Here is a 24959-nt window from a genome sequence, read left to right on the forward strand (position 1 = left end):
TATACATAATGCTTATACATACATATATGTAAACAATGATTGCATTAGGTACTGCTGTAATTGTCTTCAGTCTGCATTTGAGAACAAAGCACTCCTCAAATTCCAAATCCATCTGCCTTCAATCAATACAGTACACAAAGCTGGTCTTTACAATGTTTCTGATGTGGAAGAGCCAAAACACAATTTTTGCCTTGTGACGTTTAACTGTCATTGCTAAAAGTGCACAAGCAACCAATTTATTAGCTAATTTATTAGCAATGCTTGACAAAAAAGGTCGCATTAAAATAATTACTATCGCATGCATTGCTGGTGTGCTGAAGAATTAAAAGGCAAAGAGATTCAGTAAATAGTTATTATTTAGAGGCATGTAGGTAAACCATTGCAAATAGCCTATGGAATCTGAGTATATTCCTAACATGTTTGCTACATGTAGAAAACAAATGTTAGCAACACAAATTGTTTATCATGATGACAAAGTATCTTTATCTCATTGAAATAGACTTGCAAGCAAATGAATGTTGGTATCATGCATTGAGGACTTTTTCGTAAATTATGAAGTTTGACCACTTTCTGATTAACCAAAACTGAATTATATTTTATTGGACCACATGTTGCACCAGGAGTGCAAACTGTTTCAGACACATTACATATCCTGTGCTTCAGAGTTTGTTTGTCATCGTGTTGTCTAACAAGATTGTTATTTTTGTAAGTCACAATGATTATTGTTTGTGGGCAAACCAAATGGTTATTTGACAATGCAGATCTTTATCTGACACACTCTATTACCTATTTTCCTTTTGTGGACTGGTCTCTGATATTCTGGTCTGAAGTGCCATTGTATATGAATGAAAATTGTTAATGTTCCCATTGAGAGAAATGCTTTTTGAGGACATAAACATATATAAAGTTATGACCTAATCTTGTCCCATCTGTCTTTAGCTGCCCTGATCAGAGGCAATCGCAAAAACTGTGCCCAATTTTCTGGTTCCTTGGACTGGTTAATCAGCAGACTAGAAAGATTAGAAGCTTCTTCTGGTATGTATGAACTCTTGCAATTTTTATTTTATTTGTTCACAAAATTTGACTCTCACTGGCTAGGTCAGCATTTATTGTCCATCACTAATTTCCCTTGAGAAGGTAGAGGTGAATTGCAGCCCATGGCAGGGTTGGAACACCCAGAGTGCCGTGAAGAAGCAAGTTTCAGGATTTTGAATCTACAACAGTGAAGGAGTGACAATATAGTCCAAGTTAGACTAGTGTATGGCTTGGAGAGGAATCTGTGAGTGGAGATGTTCCCATACATTGGCTACCTTTGTTCATGCAGATGGCAGACATTGTCGATTTGGAACTTACAATTGAAGGAACATGGATGAGGTGATGCAGTGTCTCTTGTAGATAGTGTGCACAGCTGTTCCTGTACAATTGTCAAGTAGGGATTGAATGTTAAAGGTGGTGGATGAGGTGCCATTCAAGAAGATTGTTTTGATCAGGATGCTGCTGTACTTATTGAGTGTTGTTGGAGCTACTCTCTTCAAGTAGAGTTTAGCCCTGCTGATATTACAGAGGAACATCGATTATCCAAAGGACACGAGCGGGGGCTATTTTGTTTGATTAATTGAATTCTGGATAATCGGATGCCGGATAACATAGTTTCGCCAAGCATCAGGACCTTATGATTTTGCTGGATAATCCGATGTTTGGATAACGAATGCCGGATAATCAAGGTTCCTCTGCACACAGCGGGTGTAAAGGGGAATTTAACCCTATATATGTTACACAGTGTCTGTGTCCGGGAGTTTAACCCTGTATATATTGTAATGTGTTTCTAGGAGAACTTGCATTATTATTAAATATATATAGTATATTATTCTATCATTCACCTGACTTGTGCTTTGTAGTTAATGGCAATGTTTTGGTGAATCATGTGTTGAGTTATTCACCACAGAATTCCTTGCTTCTGATCTGTTGCTGATGCAATGGTGTTTATATAGATGGATCAGCTTAGTTTCTGGTCACTGATAAACCCCAGGATGTTGATAGCATGTCAAGGGGAGATCAGTGTATTCTCTTTTATTGGATATGGTTATTGCCACTTGTGTCACGTAAATATTTCTTGCTACTTATCAGCCCAAGCATTCATGTTGTCCAGGCTTTGCTGGACAAATTACAAAAATGTAGCATATGCTTTTACTGGAAAGTATCATTCAAAGATGTGCCAGCATGCCTGTGAAATTTGCATAATTTCATTGCTGGATTTTGTTTAGCAATTATGTTTTGACTTATCTTTGATAAATTAACATTGGTCCATTGCTAAAAGGTACAGAGAGTGATTTTGACTGGTGAGCTGACTGTTTCTGACCTGGGAGCCAGGCCATCAGGAGAGGATTATTGGAAGAGTAGAGGATCCCTGGTTTCTCCATTGATACACAAGGCCTGGTTGGTGCAATTTTCAAGTGAGCCCTTAAAAGGGAGTGGAACATACTTGTGTGTTTTTGGTAGGCATCTGCTTAAATATAGAGAATATATGTTGTTCATGGCATTAATTTGTCACTTCAATGCACAACTATGCAGAGCATGCACAGTGCACTTTCACCCATTCATAATAAATGGTCAATGACCCAATCACTGATCTTAAAGGAACTTTTGGTGTCCATTCAAGAAATGCCCCAAAACCTTCATGCAGTCAGCAATGGAATACTCCAATGGCAGACACAACTCCCCGATGATGTTCAAATGTGGCCAAACCAGAAACTTGTTCAGGCCACTCAATGCCAATTTCAGATGAATGGCGAGGCTGTTGTGCTGATTTACAGGAACATTTGGGCCAAAGTCAAGAATTGGCCGAATTGGCTTTTCAGAGGATAAATTGTCTGCGTTATTCTGAATATGATTATACTGAAAGCTAAGAAAAGAATGTAGACCAACACATTGCCATGGGAATCATGGTGGCTGTTCCTTTAATCATAGGAGGAGGCTGTACATCATTCTCCACCTGTCAGGAAAACTTTAGTCATTCAGTCTGAAGCGGCATTTAAGGGGAATCCCTTGTGCATTTCATTGTGCATTTGCAATTGGGAGGGGGATGGAAGGAGCATATTTCACTATTTAGAGTCATAGAGTCATAGAGATGTACAGCATGGAAACAGACCCTTCAGTCCAACCTGTCCATGCCGACCAGATATCCCAACCTAATCTAGTCCCACCCATCAGCACCCGGCCCATATCCCTCCAAACCTTTCCTATTCATATACCCATCCAAATGCCTCTTAAATGTTGCAATTGTACCAGCGTCCACCACTTCCTCTGGCAGCTCATTCCATACACGTACCACCCTGTGTGTGAAAAAGCTGCCTCTTAGGTCTCTTTTATATCTTTCCCCTCTCACCTTAAACCTATAGCCTCTGGATTCCCCGACCCCAGGGAAAAAACTTTGCCTATTTACCCTATCCATGCCCCTCATAATTTTGTAAACCTCTATAAGGTCACCCCTCAGCCTCCGACGCTCCAGGGAAAAGAGCCCCAGCATGTTCAGCCTCTACCTATAGCTCAAATCCTCCAACCCTGACAACATCCTTGTAAATCGTTTCTGAATCCTTTCAAGTTTCACAACATTTTTCCGATAGGAAGGAGACCAGAATTGCACGCAATATTCCAACAGTGGCCTAGCCAATGTCCCGTACAGCCGCAGCATGACCTCCCAACTCCTGTACTCAATATTCTGACCAATGAAAGAAAGCATATCAAACGCCTTCTTCACTATCCTATCTACCTGCGACTCCATTTTCAAGGAGCTATGAACCTGCGCTCCCAGGTCTCTTTGTTCAGCAACACTCCCTAGGACCTTACCATGAAGTGTATAAGTCCTGCTAAGATTTGCTTTCCCAAAATGCAGCACCTTGCATTTATCTGAATTAAACTCCATCTGCCACTTCTCAGCCCATTGGCCCATCTGGTCAAGATCCTGTTGTAACCTGAGGTAACCCTCTTCTCTGTCTAGTACACCTCCAATTTTGGTGTCATCTGTAAACTTACTGACCGTACCTCTTATGCTCGCATCCAAATCATTTATGTAAATGACAAAAAGTAGAGGACCCATCACTGATCCTTGAGACACTGCACTGGTCACAGGCCTCCAGTCTGAAAAACAACCCTCCACCATCACCTTCTGCTGAGTAACAATCTCACTCTATCAATTTATGTGACCTCCCCCAAACAGCCTTGCACCCTCTTTCTATCCCATCAGTTTTGAACTCCCAAATGTACCCACCCAACTTTTTTTTTAAAAGTTTTCACTACTCCACATTACCTCCTGAATCCCAGGTCTACATTTTAGTTCTGCCAGCCATCATGATGCACTGTCCCCACCATTGAACCCTCCCTTTATGAATATTGTCATGACTATTTTGTGGTGTTCTTCAGTGAGTACAGAAAATAATTTATTTAGTATACATGCCATCACATTGTTTGAGGGAACAGATTGGCCACATTACTAGCATATATATATATAAAACTCCTTCGACCTTTAGAAATGCTGCCTCAGTGCAAAATTGTGCCTGTTACTGTTGGTGGTTTATGGGCGAATTTGCTTGCTAGAGCAAATAGGGTTTCACTTTCTTAAATGCAGCTGTTTGCTTCTTTTTTTTGTTTTTGCCAAAGGTAATCTATAATTATTCAAATGCATAAAACCTAATGATTGATCTTGACACTCTCAGGCAGTGTCTTAGCTCTCGTGAATTTTCTAGACTTGACTATTCCAGTTCCTTTACAGCTTTCACTCTTTTGAAAACAGCAGCTCCTGTAAGATTGTGCTGCATGAATATTATCTACTGCTGCATGGAACTACAAATCATCACACTCTTAGCTAATGGCACTATGCCTCTGATTTAAAATTCTCGTCCTCATATTTAAATCTCTCCCTGGGTTTGTACCCCTCTATCTCCCTCATCAGTTATAAGCTATCAAATTGTTTTTTTTTACTCAAGACTCACATGCTTCACCTCCTTCTCCCTTTTCTCCCTTATATTTCATCTTTCTCTTGTATTTTCAGCCCTAATGCACTGGATTCCCTTCTGAAAACACTTGTGCTGCTCTCTTTCCTTTAAGTACCTCCGTACACACCACTTCTTTAACCAAGCTTTTGATCACTCTTTCCCAGATTTCCTTTTCACAGCATTTGGTGGACATCTTTAATCCTATGTGAAATATCTTTGGCTATTTTTCTGGTTTGGATAGTTCTATAAATGCAAGTTGTTGTTCAACATTTCTGCTCATGTAATTAATCTAGGAGTTTTGCTTAAGGGTTTATAGTTCAGGGGAATATGGATTTTCAGAAGGGAGAACAAGATTTATATTAAACAAACCTTGGGAGCGACACAAGATTGTGTGACTTCAAGGCTTGTCAAGGTCAACTATAATTACTTCCTATTGGAGTTATCCCCATTGCTTCTGCCTCTGTGGATGGTGCTGTCAGGTGACTGCATTAGATGTGCTGGTAACTGTAACTGGTTTCAGCAAACAAAGTTTTACTGACATGACAGATTAAAAAAAAATCGGTTTTGTGCTTGGAATGAGGGAAGAGTCCAATGGTTGCTTATGCACCATTTTATTGGAGCAAGCTGAGTGGTGTCACTCTATTAGGGAGCTTTCTGGCACACTCTGCTCTGGAAACAGTCCTTTAGAATTCCACGGCATTTTCACTGACATTAGCTGGTGGGGCGAGTGTGCTTTTCTTCAATATATTGAGGAGAAATGGAACACGTCTTTTAGGATTTGCTTGCAATGACTTTCTGACTAACCTTTGATTTTGTGTGCATATTTAAAGGAGGTAACATGTAATACAAGAGTATTGTACAATGGATTTGGCCATTTAACTGTTTTACCACTGTGCTGTTGAGATGAGCACTGTTTCGTAAATTGCCCGGTCCCAGTGCATATAACATGAATAACCCATTGAGAAGATTCCTCATTACTTTTTACAGTGATTTATGTTTGGTAGCAATTGAACTCCTTTCACATAGTATCCTTGGGAGAGCTGATATTCATCATGCTGGTATGAACTCAAATTCAAGTGAAATGATACTGTTCTAACCCATTGCACTATTCTGCCCCTTTGTTAAAGACAAATTCTTTATATCATCATTTCTATGCTGACAACTATTTCTTTAGGGGTTAGAATGCATTACTTTGAAATTCATTGCCTATAAGATTTGAACAGAACAAATCTAAGGGCTTGACCTTGGTCATTCATTTGGAGAAAAGGTGGGGAACCTCTGATACTGTGGAGTTTCAGTTCAGCATGAAAATGGCTGTGATACGGGTTTCTCTAGGACCCTGTTGTTTTGCAATTTGCTTGGCTGTTGTCCAAGCCTAATGGAGAGTTATGTCCAACTAAACCTGGAAATATGCTCTGGTGGAATTTGCAGCAGACAAAACTAGAAACAGCCTCCAAACTTCTGTCAGACCTGTGTATGTCATTGTTCTGAAAATATATGTTGGGCAGGTTGAATACATGATGAGGAGTTAAGGGCTGATAACCAAACTACCTTGTATCAAATCGCATTCGGGTTTCTATGATGACACAGATTGGGAAAGGATTGATCTCATTGCACCCCAAATGTTTGATTATTATCAACAAATGCTTGTGCACAGAATTAAATGGAGTGAGGTCAACCATGAGCAATTACTGTATGACTTTAGTGGCCACTTTAATAAATGTAAGCAGAAAGACTAAACAATCGAGATTTGGATGGATGACAATAAACTGTTCTTCAAAACATCCAAGCACAGGTAATTCTTTATGGAATGTATCCTCAAAGGAAACAATTGAGATTGCACCAATGAGCTACTCTTCAAAAGATCCAAGAATGTTCTTGAAAAATACCTGTAAACATTGAATATATAAATAAGGAGGGTTTTTCAGAATTAGTTTGGGAGCTCAGGTACAGAAATTCAGAGCTTCTCCTTTGTATTGTGCATATTGATCACTTTTGTTGTATGTGAATAAAGTCTGTTCCATATAATAAAATGAATAAGAAATATTTGGAGGGATATAGGCCAAGTGCAGGCATGTAGGACTAGATTAGTTTGGGATTATGTTTGGCGTGGACTGCTTGGACTGAAGGGTCTTTTTCCGTGCTGTATGATTCCGTGACTCTATACTTCATTATAAGGAGTTTTATGTTTATTAAGTATGTAAGTTAGCTCGCTGAGCTTGAAGGTTTGTTTTCAGACATTTTGGCACCACACTAGGTAACATCATCGTTGACTGTCACTGATGCTGTTACCTAGTATGGTGACGAAACGTCTGAAAACAAACCTTCAAGCTCAGCGAGCTAACTTACATACTTATCATCAACCTGAGCGACAAATCTTCTCAAAATTGCTAAGTTTTATGTTTATCCGAAGAACATCCTTTTGAATGATAGAAGGCAGTAGATTGACAGGCAGTTGCTACAAGAGTAGTTGCACAGGCCACTCTTAAATTAAACTTTCCACATACCATCTTCTTACTGGTCACTCCTATAACTAATGTTTTGACTGGGCAAATTGAGGAAACATAGTGGTTGCCAGGTTTCCATTGTCATGTGATTTATATGTTGCCAGGTGTGTCATAATTATCAGTTCTGCTTTTTGTCATTTATATAAATGATTTTGAAGTGAATATAGAAGGTTTGTTTAATAAGATTGCAGTTGGCACCAATATCTATTGACTCCATCCACACTTCTCACAGCCTCGGAAAGGCAGCTAACATAATCAAAGATGCCTCCCACCCTGGTTATAATCTCTCCCAACCTCTTCTGTCAGGGAAAAAAATACAAAAGTTTAAACACAAGGAACAACAGATTCAAGAACAGCTCCTTCTCCACTGTTATTAGACTTCTGAATGGACCTCTCAAATTTCAAATTCAATGTTGATCTAGCTCTTTCTGTACCATCACTGCAGCCATAATAATTCATTCTTTGCTCTGTTCTGTTACTCAGATGCACTTTGTATGACATGATCTGCCAGTACTGCATGCAAAACAATACTTTTCACTATACCTACATATATGTGACAATAATAAATCAAATAAATAAAATCAAAAAATTGGTGGTTAAGTGGACAGTGAAGAAAGTTACCTCAGAGTACAATGGAACCTTGATCAGATGGCCAAATGGGCTGAGGAGTGGCAGATGGTATTTATTTTAGATAAATGTGAGGTGTTGCACTTTGGTAAGGCAAATCAAAGCAGGACTTATACACTTAATGGTAAGGTTCTGGGAAGTTTTGCCAAACAAAGAGACCTTGGGATGCAGGTTCATATTTCCTTGAAAACAGAGTTGCAGGCAGACAGGGTAGTGAGGAAAGTGTTTGGTACGCTTGCCTTTATTGGTCAGTGCATTGAGTATAGGGGTTGGGAGGTCATGTTGTGGCTGTACGGGTCATTGGTTAGACCACTTTTGGAATTCTGCATTCAATTCTGGTCTGCCTGCTATAGGAAGGATGTTGTGAAGCTTGGAAGTGTTCAGAAAAGATCTACAAGGATGCTACCCAGGTTGGAGGGTTTGAGCTATCGGGAGAGGCTGAATAGACTGGGGAGTGATCTTATAGATGTTTATAAAACCACAAGGGGCATGGATAGGGTGAATAGCCAATGTCTTGGGGGAGTCCGAAACTAGAAGACATAAGTTTAAGGTGAGAGAGGAAAGATTTAGAAGAAAGCTAATGGGCAACTCTTTCACGCTGAGAGTGTTGCATGAGCTGACCGAGGAGGTGGTGGAGGCCAGTACAATTACAACATTTCAAAGACACCCGTATGTGTATGTGAATAGGAAAGGTTTAGAGGATTACAGGCCACATGCTAGCAAATGGAATTAGATTAATTTAGGATATCTGGTCTGCATGGACAAGTTGGACCAAAGGATTTTTTTCTGTGCTGTACATCTCTATGACTGATGTCTTGTTCTTGACTGTTTAGTACTTGCACCTTCTTTATTTCCCAAAGTGTGGGAATAATTAGGACATGTACATAACATGTTATGTCGTGATCTGTGGGAGCAGTGGTGGTAAAGGACAAAGTAGTTAAAGAGTAACATAATTAAAAAGCACCTTTCCATTTCAAACTGCATGGTGATTATTTTTCTTTCCAAGTTGTAAAGACTAGTTTTACATTTGGACTAAAAAAATGGGGAAATATACTATGTTAAACCAAAGACTGTGGAAGGATATGTTGCTGACTTTAAAAATGCAGTGGGAAGGCTGCTGGACACCTCAGCTCCATGGCTGTGTGTTCAGAGGAGTTTTGCCCAGTGACAGACCTTTGGTGTTTCAACCAGGATTAATTGTGTGAATTCAGGGTACTCAGCATAGAAACTTCATGACTGTTTTGTGTGTGAGTTGTTACAGCTCTCTGTCTGGTCAATACAGCAGAAACATCCAGGTCGTGAAAGAGAAAGCATTTATTTCTCTTTCCATCTTTCCCTATGTGCGTAGAGAAGTAAAACAAAATTCCAAGCAGCTTTTTCTCTTTCTCTCTAAAAACTGCTCTCTCAAAAGGAAAGGGAGGAAAACCATTTTGAAAGATACTGCAAAGGTGAATCTTCAACCAGTGAATGAAAGATTATGAGTTGTGGTATCCACAACCTAGTGTCCTTATCAAAGAGGTAAAACAAATTGGAAGAAAACAAACGAATAGAATCCCTACATTATGGAAACAGGCCATTTGGCCCATTGACTCCATACCGATCCTCCGAAGCACATCCCACCCAATCCTTGTAACCTTGCAATTCCCATGGCTAATCCAACTCGTCTACTCATCCCTGTACACTTTAGGCAATTTAGCATGGCCAATACACCTAACCACATCTTTCAACTGTGGGAGGAAAGCAGAGACCCTGAGGGAAAGCCACATCGACACAGGGAGAATATGCTAACTCTACACAATCACCCAAGGGTGGGATCAAATCCAGGTCTCGGGCGCTTGAGGCAGGAGTGCTAACCACTGAATCATTGTACCGCAACCCCCTCCCCAGACCTGTAACCTGGACTGCTGTCAGATCTATACTTCACTGACATTTCTGTTCCTTCCCCACCCATAATATTTGTGTCTGGTTTCTTTGTGTGTCTGTTTGTATGGAAATGTTTAAAAGGGATAGAATCTAACTTATTGAGCATATGTTAGCAATTCATGTTTCTTTCTTGTTATTGATTAAACCTGTCTGATTGCAATAAATAATTATTTTTTCTTAATGATAAAATCCTGATGCACTTATTCTTACAACCTGAATTCAAAGGTTAGGTGAGATTAGTCAGTTTAATCAGATTTTCACATTTGCAATGTCTCTAGGAAGAGTGGCACTTGATTTCCAGGCACTGCCCTCGTGAGTCATGGCAAAGTTATTTCAATTTTATGGCACAAGCCCATTTCTTTCATCAGATATGATGCTAAACAAGTCTGTTAACATGAAGCAAAATTGGTATTTCTGAAGTTGTCAAATTGATTAAGATAGTCAAGTGAATAGTGGAAAGGCATGCAGCAGATTTCAGGCTTGACTTATGTATTGTTCTTGCTGTAGGCTGACAATGGTCAGTTGTAATGAGTCTGTGTAAGTGTGTACCATTTAGGTCAGGAGTAACATGCTTTAAATGGGAATGAAATTGTTGTTTATCAAAATTGCAGTTTAGGGCAAATGGAAGAGGTTTCCAGCAAATAATGCTCGATTGATTAGCATTATTAATCTTGAAAATCATTTAAGCAATTAGATATAAACTGATTTAGCTTTTTATAACTAATGGGATTTACACATGCAATAATAAAGCTGTCATCAGGAATTGAGGTTTTTAATGAGGATTCCATGTGTGCATGAAACATTTTTTCCTCCTCTTTTTTACACATTATTATTCTCTGTGGTTGGCTAATGCTTAATGCTTTCCAAGCACGTCACACTAAAGCAATTTGATTCCCTGTAGTGTAGGACATTTTTTTTCTTGAGTATGTCTATGAACCTTTTGATGAAGAGAGGTCTTATTGAAAATGCTGTCATTTTCCTTGGGGAAAAAAAGCTACACAGTGAACAATAATCTAAGAACATAATATAAATATTTGATCCTTAAGGTCCTAATCTGTTATAGAGATATTCCTCCTTTCGCTATGGTTTGTTTTTCTTGTGGTTGACTTACATGCTTAAATTACATTAAAGCGTATGTCAGGAATTGAATTCAATAATTCTCATGGACATACTTTATTTTATATTTTAATGGCAATACCATCAAGTTCATCTGTTCCCTGCAATAAAACAGACATTGTGCTAACCTTCGCACAAAATGTCTCAAAGGAAAGCAAACATTAGTCATTTTTTGGGTTTTCTTTTGTGTTTAAATTATGTGGCTGAACCAACAAGCTGTTAGCTTTACTGGCAAGGGACCAGAAATGAGGAACGTCAGTAATACTGAGAACCTGAATAAGCTGGGGCTACTCAGCCTAGGGCAAAGGCTAAAAGGGAATTTGATTTGTCCAATATTGTGCGGTTTTTATAGAGCAAGTGAAGTAAAACTGTTTGTGTCAGCAAAAAAATTGTTAACTAGGAGACTACAGATTTAAGGTGATTGGCAAAAGAGCCAGAAGCAGGGTGAGGAATGCTCTTTTTTTGCATAGCAAATTGTGACCTGGAATTACTGCCTGAAAGGTGGTGAAAGCAGATTCAATAATGATATTTGAAAGGGGATTAGATAAATGCTAGAAAGAGTGAAACAAAAAGCTGCAGAGTCATGATTAAAGAGTGGGGGGAGTGTTGTTGGGAAAAGTGGGGAATGGTGGCAGGGTGAGAGACAAGTTGGATGGCTCTGCTAAAGAGTGATACTGGGCCAAATAGTTTCATTCTGTGTTTACAGGATTGGTTCAGTTCCCTGCCAATAAAGTACTCATCTCAGATAAATCATGAAGGCGGGCTCCAAAGTTAGGTGGCTGCTTCCCAATGCAGGCAAAAGATATAGAGAGAAAAATCACTCTAATACAGTTGCACTGATGGGAGGTTGGCTGGTTCTTTCTGTTCTTTTGGCAGATGATGGCATGTAATAGAGAGAGGAAAATAATAACAGTCTTAAATATAGTAAAATGAAGCATTCATTGAACTAGCTGATTTTAATTTTTACCAACAGGAATCCTTGAAGTTTTACACTGTGTACTTGTGGAAAGTCCTGAAGCTTTGAACATTATCAAGGAAGGGCACATTAAGTCTATAATTTCCTTGCTAGATAAACATGGAAGGAATCATAAGGTATGTTTTCATTTATTTTTGTATTGCTAATTATTTTACTCTGTGAAAAGGCACATTGATAAATTTTTAAGACCATATGCGGTGAAGACTTATTGTGAAATTGTAATTATATTTATGAAACATAGTTATTTAGTATTTTGTTATGAATATTGGCAGAGAAAATCATCTTACATGAATTTTGCTTTTTTAAAATGTAGAATTCCAAGTAAAGTCTAATAGTGGAATATTTTCACGTATTTTAAGTGATGGAATGATTTATAACATAGCGTTAGGATATTTACTGGCATGTTAGCTTGTTTATTATTAGAAGATTGTTACATTTCTTTTGACTTTAACTTATTAAAGAAGATTGGAATATTATTTCCCCCATAAGCCCTTCAAAACCATGAACTTCCTGCACCTAATGTCTGTTTTAGTCTCTCTGATATGCGATCCTGTAGTAGCTACCAGGAGGCTGCTGAGAACATGCTTTCATTCATTTCCGGATGATGGCATTGCTGGCTACAACAGCTTTCATTACCTAATTCCCTGGAGAAAGTGGTGATGAGCTCCCTTCTTGAACTGCTGTGGTCCTTTGGATTTAAGGATATCCACAGTGCCATTGGGAAGGAAGTTCCAGGATTTTGACGCAGCTACTGTGAAAGAGCAGCAGTATTGTTCCAAATTAGGACAATGGTGGTGTTCCCTTGTGTCTTCGGTCCTTTTCTACTAGGCAGTAGAGGTTGCGGGTTTGAAAGGTGGTGTCAGTGGGCCTTGGTGATTTCCTACAACACATCTTGTAGGTAGTACACACTGCTGCCTCTTTTGTGAGTGATGAAGAGACTAACTATTGAAGATGATGGATAAAAGTGTTACTTTAACTGGATGGTGTCAGCTTCTTGGTGTTTTTGAGAATTGGAGAGTATTCCATCACACTTCTGACCTATGTCATTACCATGTCAACTCTTCTCCCTTCCATACCCTAAATGCCTGACAACTGCTTCAGGTCTTCCAAAAGGGACATGATTAAAATGAATTGAAGGGCGAGTCAACCTCCTTACTTATTACATAACACAGGTCAGGTATCATATTGTTATTGTATTATAATTTTTGATAAAATTCCCAACTCTTATGAAATGGCACAGAAAAATAAGGTGGGCTAATCAATTATATCTTGCACAATGTTGATAGCATGCAATTTTTATTTCTACATTTTATGCTTTGACATAAATATAATAAAACCATCAATAATCAGTTCAATTGTTTCGTTACTGTACTTTGTATTAAATCTGTGATTTTATGCCCCAAGAGGGAATAATCTCAGAGTAAGGGGTCACCTAATTAGGAAAGAGATAAGGGTGAATTTCTTCTGTCAGAGGATAGTGAGCCTGAAGCATTGTTTACCACAAAGAGCTATCAAGTCTGGGTCATTTAGTATATACAAGGTTAAAATGGACAGATTTGTAATCAGTAAGGGAATAAAAGGTTATGGGGAAAAGGCAAGAAAGTGGAGTTGATGATTATCAGATCAGTCATGGTCTCATTGTGTGGTGGAGTCGACCCGATGAACTGAATGGCCTATTTATGCTCCCATACTGTACCATCTTATAGTCTAATGGAGTTAATCCTAATTCAGGCCCTACATCTGAGGTTGCTGAGGTATTTATTTGATTGGGCTGGGTTGCCATTGGCTTCCTGATTACTTTAACTTTCAGAGTACCTTTGCCTCGAAGGCTGTAAGGAAGCTTTAAGCGTTGCATTTGCCAATGACAATGTGCAAGGGATATCCACCCCCATCAGATCTAAATATATCTGCAGGAAATTAGCACAGTACTTAGACCTAATGCTCTAAATTCCATTTAATGGAGTTAAAAAAAAAATCAAGGGATGTTGGTAGCACAGCCAGCATTTGTTTACAATCCTTACTTGCCCTTGAAAATGTGGTGGTGAGATGTCTTGAACCGCTGAGTCCACATGGTATAGTTGCACTCACAATGCTATTGGGAAGGGATATTGACTAGTGGCAATGCAGAAACAGTGGCTACCAATATGGCCAGAATGTTTATTATGTGCCAGAAAGAGCTGAATATTAATATTGTAACAACAGTGCAAGTAAAAGGAACTGATCACAGAAGTTGGAATGATGTAAGGAAAAGGGAGGGTTGTGGATCTAGTTGAAGAACTATATCAGAAGCCTGGCACAGACATACTGGGTCAAGTGGTCAAATTCTGTAAAAGTCTGATGTGTACATTCCAGAATTTGTAGAATTTCAATAAGAGTAAATTTGATGAGCTTCACCTGATGTGGACTGGATGTTTGAAAGGCCACAGGGTCAGGACCAAGTACAAGCATGCTTGATAATTGAGGCTCTGCAATTCTCTTGTGATCCCAACAACTTCAGGACAGTTTTGAATTTTCAAAGAGCCATTGGAGGTGAATGCAATGATCACTTGTTTGTCACCACTTAATGGCTTTTTAACTTCCCTGAGGGGCTTGTCCTGTGCATTTAGTGCACAGCCTGTCAGTTTTGACATTCCGTCAGAGATGCCCTGAAATCTAATATGTGCGGCTACCTAGCACTGACATAATCATGGTTCCTAACCTTCTTTTCTATCTCTGCTGTCTTGACTCATTTTGCCTCCAGGGTCTTGCCAGGAGCTGCCTGCTCTAATCACCACAGCAGCGGCAGTGTCCAATATGGCTGCTGCCTGCCTTTGCTATTAATGCCAGTCAGACAACTCCTGCTTTCTAGAGATTCTTGAAGCCTCTAAGTAAGTTCTGAGTTTGTCTCCTGGCTGGTTAGAACAACATGAATTTAAAAATCTCATTCACCACAGTGCCTCATTGTGGATACGGGGGTGCAGAATTCACCCAGGTGATGGATTTACAACCCTACATTGAAAGTTGGTGTCTTACCTCATTTTTAAGTCTATATGCAGCCAGTTTTTAATACACTTTTACTGTGTATTCTTTTTCACAAATTCTCTATTTTAGTTGCAATTATGATGGGCCAAATTGATATTGCTTGTTGAAGTTTTTGTAATAGGCTCCTAAGTTAGTGATCAAATGAACCGATTTTTCTGAATAGATGTGCAAGAGTAATTTGAGCTTCTACAGGTTTCAACAAGTGCCTTTGAACAGCAGCCGGTATCTTTGCACTTCTGAAGGTCTTTTATTCCAGTAAGTTTTCAAAATGTCCAGATGTGGAAGAAATATGCACCTTGAGACGGTTATTCAGAACCATGAGTTTTGTGAATATCTACACATTGTGGTAAATGACAAATGGAGAAAGGCAGACTCCACATAATTAATTTTCTTGTCCTCTAAGGTTTTAGATGTGTTATGCTCTCTGTGTGTGTGTCACAGAGTTGCTGTGCGATCTAACCAGCATCTAATATGTGACAACCTGCTACCAGGAAGAGACCTACTGCTCCAAACACGACTCATCAACCATGTCAGCAGGTAACATTAAAATCACCTCAGTGATCTACATTCACAATTACTGTTCTTTTAAATGCCACAAACATAGCAAGCCAATATATTGATATTTTTAAATTAATTACAAATACAGTTGTGATTCTCCTGCGGGACAGATGCCATTTAAAATACAGGTCTGAATTATAAGAATAGGGGCCTACGTGGACTTTCATATGATTGACTGGCATTCCATTTCCTCAGCTCATTTCCTCAGCCAGCTCACTTGCTTGGAGATTGTATTGATGTGAGGGGATAATTGGCAGGGCTATCACCCACAAGTATGTGTTCATGAGTTGAGGAACTTCATGCCTGTTGTCAGCAGCTTACTAGGATTAGCAGGGACTAATGCAGCTGCTGAGGGGGAAGGAGGTGGCGGAGGTTGTTGAAGGGGCAGGTGGGATGGGTGCTTGTGCATGTGCAGGCAGCACTCATGGCAAACCTCCAGAGGGAAGAACCAGCGTTAACAATATAGTAACACTTGTATATGAATATACAGCCATATTGGAGCACTCCATTTTCAAGCAAGCATCAGTATGTGTCACAGTGCCTCCATGCTCAGAGATAAATAAGATTTTCCTTAATGTTCTCAAGTTGTCACTGCTTATCTAACTTTTCATATTACTAGATGTGAACATTTAAGAGTAGGTCCAGCCTGTAATAACAGCAGACATAAATGTTTTCAGGTTTTAGAAGTATGTGGAGGATTGAATCTTATGTATTTTTCTACTAAGTGTGAATTGCATTGTGGTTTTTGAGAGACTTTTCACCATGAGGTCCAGCGAATGTACTTACTGTATCTTACCAAACAGACCTCATTAACTATCTACCTTGCCCCTATGGTGTCCCTCAAGTAGAGCTTGCTCCTCTCTGGATATCACTGAAAGACCCAGCATCCATGGTGTCTGCACTATCTTGAAAAGGTATCTGTACACCTGGATGAGCATTGACATTCTAAAGCTGTCCGGTTCACTCAAGGATGGGGTTGGAAGATATTGGAGAAGAGGAAGATGAGTCTTTTCTGCACCCTCTCATTATGATGAGCTTGTACAGGACGTTGATGAGGCCTCTTGTGGAGTGCTGCATCCAGTTCTGGTCTCCCTGTAAGGGGAAGGATACTATTATCCTGGAGAAGGTTTTGAAGAGAGTTACCAGGATGTTCCCAGAATTGGAGGGCTTGAGTTATAAGGAGAGGTTGGATAGGCTGGACACTGGAGCATGGGAAGTTGAGAAGTGACCTTATAAGTTCATGAGGCATATGCATAGGATGAATGCAAGTGTCTTTTCCTTAGGATTGGGGATTTCAAGACTAGGGAGCATACATTTAAAGAGGGATGTTTGGAGGGATATGGACAAAATGCAGGCAAGTGGGACTAGTTTAGTTTGGGATTATGGTTGGCGTGGACTGATTGGATAAAAGGTCTGTTTCCATGGCGTATGACTTCATGACTCTCTAGTGCAGTCATATCCTTCCTATAGTGTGGTGACCAAGGTTGCACACAGTACTCCAGCCATGGCCGAATCAACATTGTACAAAGCTACTTTTTAAAATTGCAAGAGCAAAGAATTCCAAAAAGTGACATCCAGGAAATGGGTTTGATCAGGTTTGAAAAATTGCAGAAGTGAACAGAGAATGATTGGGACCAGGAACCAAAAATATTGGTTGCTTTGTTGGAGAAGGAAATTTTAAGATAAATCCATCATTTAAACGATGGAGACTTACTATGGATCTTGCATATCCCCCACCATGAGCCATTTTGGTATCCCGCAGTGAAGAGTACTAACATACAATGCAATGATGCTACTGACATTTTCCTGATTGATGTACCACCCTCTCCTGGTGGGTGGGAAGGATTTTCCAATAGTGTCATCTTGCAGCCTCAAAGTTTTAGATGGTGAATTACTGGGGTTGCAAACTTATTGTAATCAGGTTACATCTCAAATCTCACATATACCACTTCTCCAACAGGCAGATGATAGTGGAATTGTTGTGTTCAAATGCGGGTTAGCATTTTACAAAAATTGAGATGAAGTTTTCTCTGATGAAGAAGTACGATGCATTTGTTTTCTGTTTTCAGTATGAGGCCCAATGTCTTTCTGGGAATAAGTGAGGGTGCTGCCCAATACAAGAAGTGGTATTATGAACTAATCGTGGACCATGTTGACCCCTTTGTGACAACAGAAGCCACACATCTTCGAGTCGGTTGGGCTTCAACAGATGGTTACTCACCATGCCCTGGAGGGGGTGAGGGATGGGGAGGGAATGGCGTTGGAGATGACCTTTACTCCTATGGATTTGATGGACTGCACTTATGGTCAGGTAAGTTAGGAACTATAACAATTTATGCAGCTTATTGAAAATGCAAAGCTTGAGTCTTCATCCAGAATATTCATCTTCTCAACTTAAATATCTACTTAAAAAGTTCATGTTAATATTGAGAAATGTTTAAACCAAAACCATCTGGCACATGTCATAGTGGTTGCTGTGAAATATGGCCTGTTCATGGTTTGTCGGAAGCAGCTCGATGATTTGTTTGTATGGCTATTATATGCAAACGTATGCTACTTTCATGGTTAATGTTAAATCTTTTTGTGTGAAGTTTTCAAAGTTTTAAGATATTACTAGACTAATTTTAGACTTAGTTTTATCTCCCATATTGGGCACATGGATGTCTTTTAGCATTTGAGAACATGTATTATCAGAATATCCATTTTTTTAAAAATCAAATAAAACCTTTATGAAGAATCAGTATTGATATTAGCTTTCAAAATGTAACGTAACATTAATTGATATCCAGTTTAAACCAGTGACCCTTATAGTATGAGGAAAAGAAAAGGAGGGAGGGAAAGAGATATCGGGGAGGGGGTGAGTGAGAGAGGGAGAGATCGCGGAAGGAGAGAGAGAGAGAGAGAGAGAGATTAGGGAGAGAGACCCTTTTAATATGAGGAAAGGAACATGCATTTATATCACTCATTCAGTATGTCTGGAAGCACCTCAGAATCTGCTGTTTATTTCTGGACTCCATCCACAGTTTTCATAGACAAATGTAGCAGAGCATATGTTTACCACAAGGTCCGTAGATAAGAAGAGAGACCAGTCAATGAGTTTAATTGGTTCATGGAGGGATGCTGACCAGGCAAAGCCTCTGCTCTTCCTTAAACAAGGAGCAATGAGGTCTGTTACATCAAGTTGAAGAGCCACTCAGGGCTTCCTTTCAGCAGCTCCATCAAAGCACTGTATTTCCAACCAGGTAACAATGCCCCAGCTACAGTGAGAAATCTATTTTACTGATCTGAATCATGGGTCAGTCAGAAAGTCATGGAGAGAGTGAGGACTGCAGATGCTGGAGATTAGAGTCAAGATTAGAGTGGTGCTGGAAAAGCATAGCAGGTCAGGCAACATCTGAGGAGCAGGAAAATCGATGTTTCGGACAGGCGCCCTTCATCAGAAATCAGGATTTCTGATGAAGGGCTCCTGCCTGAAACGTCAATTTTCCTGCTCCTCAGATGCTGCTTGACCTGCTGTGATTTTCCAGCACCATCTAATCTTGACAGAAAGTCATGGAGAGCCCATCATTCATGATTTCCTGCACATGCTGTGGTGATTTGACTTCATACTATTTATCTGACATCTCAGATCTTGAACCTACACTGAGGTCCAATTTGGCTTGCACTGATTGACCTTTAGTCAGGTGGAGAGTCATTCACAAGAGACAAATCTGTGCAAGGGAACATTGGAGGAAGAGGTCCAATAGGATTGGTGCTTTTTAAGGGATGAGGGTTAATCCTGAGGAGTGCACAAAGTTTCACCCAATATAATGTTGTCAAATGGCCTCAGGTGGAAGAACAGCTTTGGGTCTCAAAGGAGTAAGACTTATTATCAAAGTCTCCCTTATAGTCTCAATAACAATGTCTATGAGATTAATGATACTTGTACCTAGTTGTTATCTTGCAATAAGCTCCATCCTGTTTAAGACCACCAAGTGGTTATCCTCTACCAGACCTACAAGGTTCTGCAGATCCCGAACAGGAATGAGGATGATGGTAGCAGATCTACTAAATGGATCATATGAAGCAACAAACTGTGATGAGGATCCAGGGCTGGTGAACAACAGGCAACAAATGAGTCAATCGGGTAGCCACTGGACATAGGGATTCGGGTTTGGAGTTAATTGACCTTGTGTTAAGGCGGTGTATGAAGCTTCCAGTGGTGGAGTGGGAGATTGCAATTGGTGCCTGGTTGACTGGGTGGAGGTCAAAGGCCTCATGGAAGTTTGACATTGGGTGCCAAATGGTGTGGCTGCTCAGGCTGTTACTTTGATCCAGAGGTTCGATGCAAAACCCCTTACCCTCTTTGAGGATGCTGCTGGGTTCCCCAGTGCTCAGAAAATCCAGCCAAGTGCAGTTAAGTATTGAATGTTGATTGCTATTCAGGCTTGTGGCCTCATAATTATAGTTAGAAACTACTGTGAATAAACTGTAATGTTTCTGTCATGTTTCATTTCCAGTGGCAGTGTACATGTCAATATTGTAAATCAGTTGTATTTTCTGTTATGGTGTAGCTTATGGTCTTTTAGTGCAGTCATTTCTTAATTGCGTTTCTCAATTCTCAAAACCTGTACTTTTAGAATCTGTGGTCATTTTCAAAAGCACCTTCCGGTTCTTTTAGACGATAGAAATACTGCTAATCGTCTTTGTGAATCTTACACAGTGGTAGTGCTCTCAACTGAGGCGGGGGTGGGGGGGGGAGCACAGCAAGGTTCAAGCCCTACTGGAGGGACATGTTCACATAGCCTGGGAATATCCTAGTGCTGAAGGAATGCTGCACTGTTGGAAGAGCTGTGATTTGGATGAAGTGTTAGTTTGTCTACCCCCTTAGGTGGCTCTAAAGGTAATAACTGCAATTAGCAGACACAGTTATCTGGCTCAGCTTCATCTTGTCCCTTTTCTAAAGTAGTTATTATTAGCCAAGTTGTCCATGTGCAATGCATTCTGCAGAAATAGCATTCCAGTCATCCTAGCTCTCACACTCCCGTGTCTCCCAAAACAGCATTCCTACGCTTTCTTGTGCTAGTGTAAACCTACTTTCCTACTTCAGACTTTGTATGACCTGGTGTTGAAACTTTGAGGTGTGAGCGTGGGGGAGTTGCAGATATGACTCGTTGAGGGAATGGGAAGCATTGATGGAAAGGCATGGTTTTCTTCAGTTAAACACAAACATCTACCTATTCACAGACATTTTTTTATGTCCATTAGGCCACACCTGCCAAAACAAAATTATGGTAAAAGCTCAGTCCGGATTCCATTGCAGCCATTGTTACTTCAACAGGTTTAATTGGAAGCATTAGTTTTCGGAGCACCGATCCTTCATCAGGTGGTTGTGGAGGACACAATTAATTACAAAAATAAAGTTTTGTGATTTACATATGAAAAGTGAAACTATCATGGTATTCGAACAGATGAAAGACTCAACAAACAATCAAGGTATTTTTCAATGTATAATTTCAGTTACATCACACTGTAAACTTTTGCTATAACTTCTGTGTCTTACAATTGTGTCCTCCATCACCACCTGGTGAAGGAGTGACGCTCCAAAAGCTAGTGTTTCCAATTAAACCTGTTGGACTATAACCTGGTGTTGAGTGAATTTTAACTTTGTACACTCCAGTCCAACACCGGCATCTCCAAATCATTGTTACTTCAGAGTTCATGTCCCAGAATGTCATCTTGTGCCATTTGACCCACAGTTTGGAAAGCCCCTGTAGTATTCATACAAGAACAAGGAGCTTATGCACATAGTCTAAGCATAACCTAGTACTGAGAAAATGCTGCAGTGTTGGAAGAGCCATATTTCAGCTGAGTATTGTGGCTAATAAATATTTTTCAAACTAGATCACAAAAAAAATAGATCTAGCCATGTATTTCACTGCTGTGTGTTGGGCTTTACAGGGCATTTATTATTGGTTGCAGTGTTTCTTAGATATCAAATTAATTATACTTGAAAAGTCTTCTGTTGGCTGTAAAGTATCATAAAGTGTCATAAGGTGGTGATGTGCATTGTTCTTTCATTCAAATGTAGAAGGATTTGTTTCAGACTAACCCTAACCCTGTTAATTCTAGTCCACTTGATGTGCTTTAGCTTCTCTGTGTGCTTATGCCAGGATTATAATTTTGAAGCTGGGGGGTCAGTTAGCTCAGTTGGCTAGACAGCTGGTTTGTAATGTGGAGTCAAAGCAACTGTGCGGGTTCAATTGCCATGCAGCTGAAAATCCCTACCTTCTCAACTGTGATGTTTCTCCAGTTAAACTCAGTGAGCCATATCTCTCTCGAATAAGAAAATAGCCCAAAGGACCTCTGGGTGATGGTTACTTTCACCTGGCAGCAAGAGGCAAGTACTTAATGATGCATCAGCCCAGTTGTTGTCTGCCTGGATGCCAATTACTAGAGCAACTTTATTTGTTGTACTGGAAATAAATCTTCAGCCTGGTGACTGGAGTCTGATATTGGTCTGAAATGTTAATCACATGCAGGGAGGTTAATAGTGCATAGCGAAGAATTTTGTTGAAAACGTAGCAATAGGTGGATCTAAGGCTGGTCCTGCATCACTGATACCCACCTAAATCTTTATGCCAGCCTCTGCACACGAGGCCAGTGTTGATACCAACTGGGGGGTTAGGCTGACCCTCATTCACTGGAATAATAAATGGATTTCACTAATCAATATAAGTGCTACTATTTACAATTGCATCTGTTAAAGTCTTGATAAAGAATCGCACAATAGTCAATTTTTTACATCATTTGATTTCAGATGCTAGCTCGAATTGTGTATCTTGTCAGATCAAAAAGACTGACATTGGAAATCAGGTCATTTTCTGTATTCATAGAATGAATAGAATCCCTCCAGTGTGAAAACAGGCCCTTTGGCCCAACAGGTCCACACTGACCCTCTGAAGAGTATCACCCCCAGACCCATTCCCCTACCCTATTACTCTATATTTACCTTTGGCTAATGCACTTAACCTACACATCCCTGAACTCTATGGACAATTTAGTATGGCCAATTTATCTAATCTGCACAACTTTGAATTGTGGGAGGAAACCAGAACACCCTGTGGAAACTCACACAGACACGGGGAGAACATACAAACTTCACATAGATAGTCGCCCAAGGCTGGAATTGAACCCAGATCCCTGGTGCTGTGAGGCAGCAGTGCCAACCTCTTGGCACCTTCCCCTGCCACCGCAGGAATTGCAAAACCTGCGCCCACACCTCCCTCCTCACCTCCATCCAAGGCCCAAAAGGAGGCTTCTGCATCCATCAAAGTTTCATCTGCACATCCACCAATATCGTTTATTGTATCCATTTCTCCCGATGCGGTTTCCTCTACATTGGGGAGACTGGATGCCTTCTCGCAGAATGCTTTAGGGAACATCTCCGGGACACCCACACCAATCAACTCCACTGCTTGTGGCCCAACATTTCAACTCCCCCTCCCACTCTTCTGAAGACATGCAGGTCCTGGGCCTTCTCCACCGCCGCTCCCTCACCACCCGACACCTGGAGGAAGACCGCCTCATCTTCTGCTTTGTAACACTTCAACCCCAGGGCATCAATGTGGACTTCACCAGTTTCCTCATTGCCCCACCTTACCCCAGTTCCAACCTGCCAGTTCAGCACATCCTCATGACCTGTCCTACCTGCCAATCTCCCTTCCCACCTATCTGCTCCACCCTCCTCTCTGACCTATCACCTTCAGCCTCACCTCCATCCACATATTGTACTCTTGGCTACCTTCTCCCCAGCCCCAACGCCCTCCCATTTATCTCTCCAATGCGGAGGCTCCCTGCCTCATTCTTGATGAAGGGCTTTTGCCCGAAACATCGATTTTCCTGCTCCTTGAATGCTGCCTGACCTGCTGTGCTTTTTCAGCACCACTCTAATCTAGACTCTGATCACCAGCATCTGCAGTCCTCACTTTTGCCTAGCAGTGCTAACCACTGAGCCCCTGTGCCATATTCGATAGGTTAGCTTCATGGCTGGCCACCCACTCTGAATTAAAGGCACTTATGCCATGTTGTCAAAGGCCAATTAATGTGTTACCATAATGTGCTACTATTGTGCCATGTCAAAAATTGTCTGCCTGCCATGATTTCAATATCGCAATTCATCTGAGGCAACAAATTTAAATAGATTGTTTAATAATTATCAAATGAACATTTCCCTTCCTTCCCAACAGTGGGAAGTCTATCCAGTGTGATATTCAGAAAAAGAGGTAATATTATCTAAATTTGTCATTCTGTTTGTCTTTAGGTTGTATCGCCCGAACAGTAAGTTCACCAAATCAGCACCTCCTAAAAGCAGATGATGTTATCAGCTGTTGTCTGGATTTAAGTGCTCCAAGCATTTCCTTCCGAATTAATGGACAGCCAGTACAGGGGATGTTTGAAAACTTCAACACCGATGGGCTCTTCTTTCCTGTGGTCAGCTTCTCTACAGGAGTAAAGTAAGTTATTCTTCCACCCTGTGTTCATTTCAGTTTGATGTTGATCTCACGGTGTGTTGATATTGCACGGAAGACGGTTGAATATCGTGAATCTGATACCAATTGGTTGCAATGTTCTGGCAGTAGACGCATTCTAGCACATTATATTGGAAAAGTCATATGATTACAACAGTAGCAGGTTAAATCAGTTTAGCTGTTTTGGCTGTGAATACAGAGAGTATGGAGATGGAAAACTATAAACAGAGGAATGACGTGAAGGGCACTGCCAGGATATCTTCATCTAGTCCACGAGCATCTGTACAGACTCCAGTTCCCTCAGGGAAATATCCCCTCACCACTTTGCTCCATTGTACTCCACCTTCCCATTCATCATCCTGGCATAGCCTTCTCTTGGACGGATATTTGCTATAAAAACCACTGCTGAAAACCTCACCATAAAATCTTTATCAAACAACAAATCCAATGTACATTAATATGCTGGTTTTGTTGGTTCTCTTCCCTGCCCTGTGAGTGTGACAGTGGGAGAGAGAGAGTGAGAGATGAGTGTATGTGTGTGTGTGTGTAGTGCTTTGGACCTCAGTCTTTGGGCATGGGCAACATGCAGGCAATAGTGAGGACATGGGTGTGAGCCTGCATGCTGTCAATCTGCAAGAAGGTAGCAAATTGCTGCAGCATGAGATCAGTGCCTCTCCCACAGCATTCTTGGTCATCTGTTGCACTGCTGCAAGAGCTTTCAGTGCAACAT

The 24959-nt window shown here is 40.5% G+C and overlaps 1 protein-coding gene across 1 annotated transcript in view; it reads left to right on the top strand.

The window, feature by feature from the left end:
- Positions 1 to 24959, top strand: part of ryr2a (ryanodine receptor 2a (cardiac)) — a 749067-nt gene that overhangs the window by 342566 nt on the left and 381542 nt on the right. The window contains exons 15-19 of the mRNA XM_043695572.1: positions 940 to 1035; positions 12138 to 12256; positions 15565 to 15698; positions 17789 to 18030; positions 24022 to 24214. Of these exons, the coding sequence (XP_043551507.1) occupies positions 940 to 1035; positions 12138 to 12256; positions 15565 to 15698; positions 17789 to 18030; positions 24022 to 24214 (784 nt within the window). The remainder of the gene's footprint in view (positions 1 to 939; positions 1036 to 12137; positions 12257 to 15564; positions 15699 to 17788; positions 18031 to 24021; positions 24215 to 24959) is intronic.

This window comes from Chiloscyllium plagiosum, chromosome 9 (genome assembly GCF_004010195.1).
Source record: "Chiloscyllium plagiosum isolate BGI_BamShark_2017 chromosome 9, ASM401019v2, whole genome shotgun sequence".
Lineage (NCBI taxonomy): Eukaryota > Metazoa > Chordata > Chondrichthyes > Orectolobiformes > Hemiscylliidae > Chiloscyllium > Chiloscyllium plagiosum.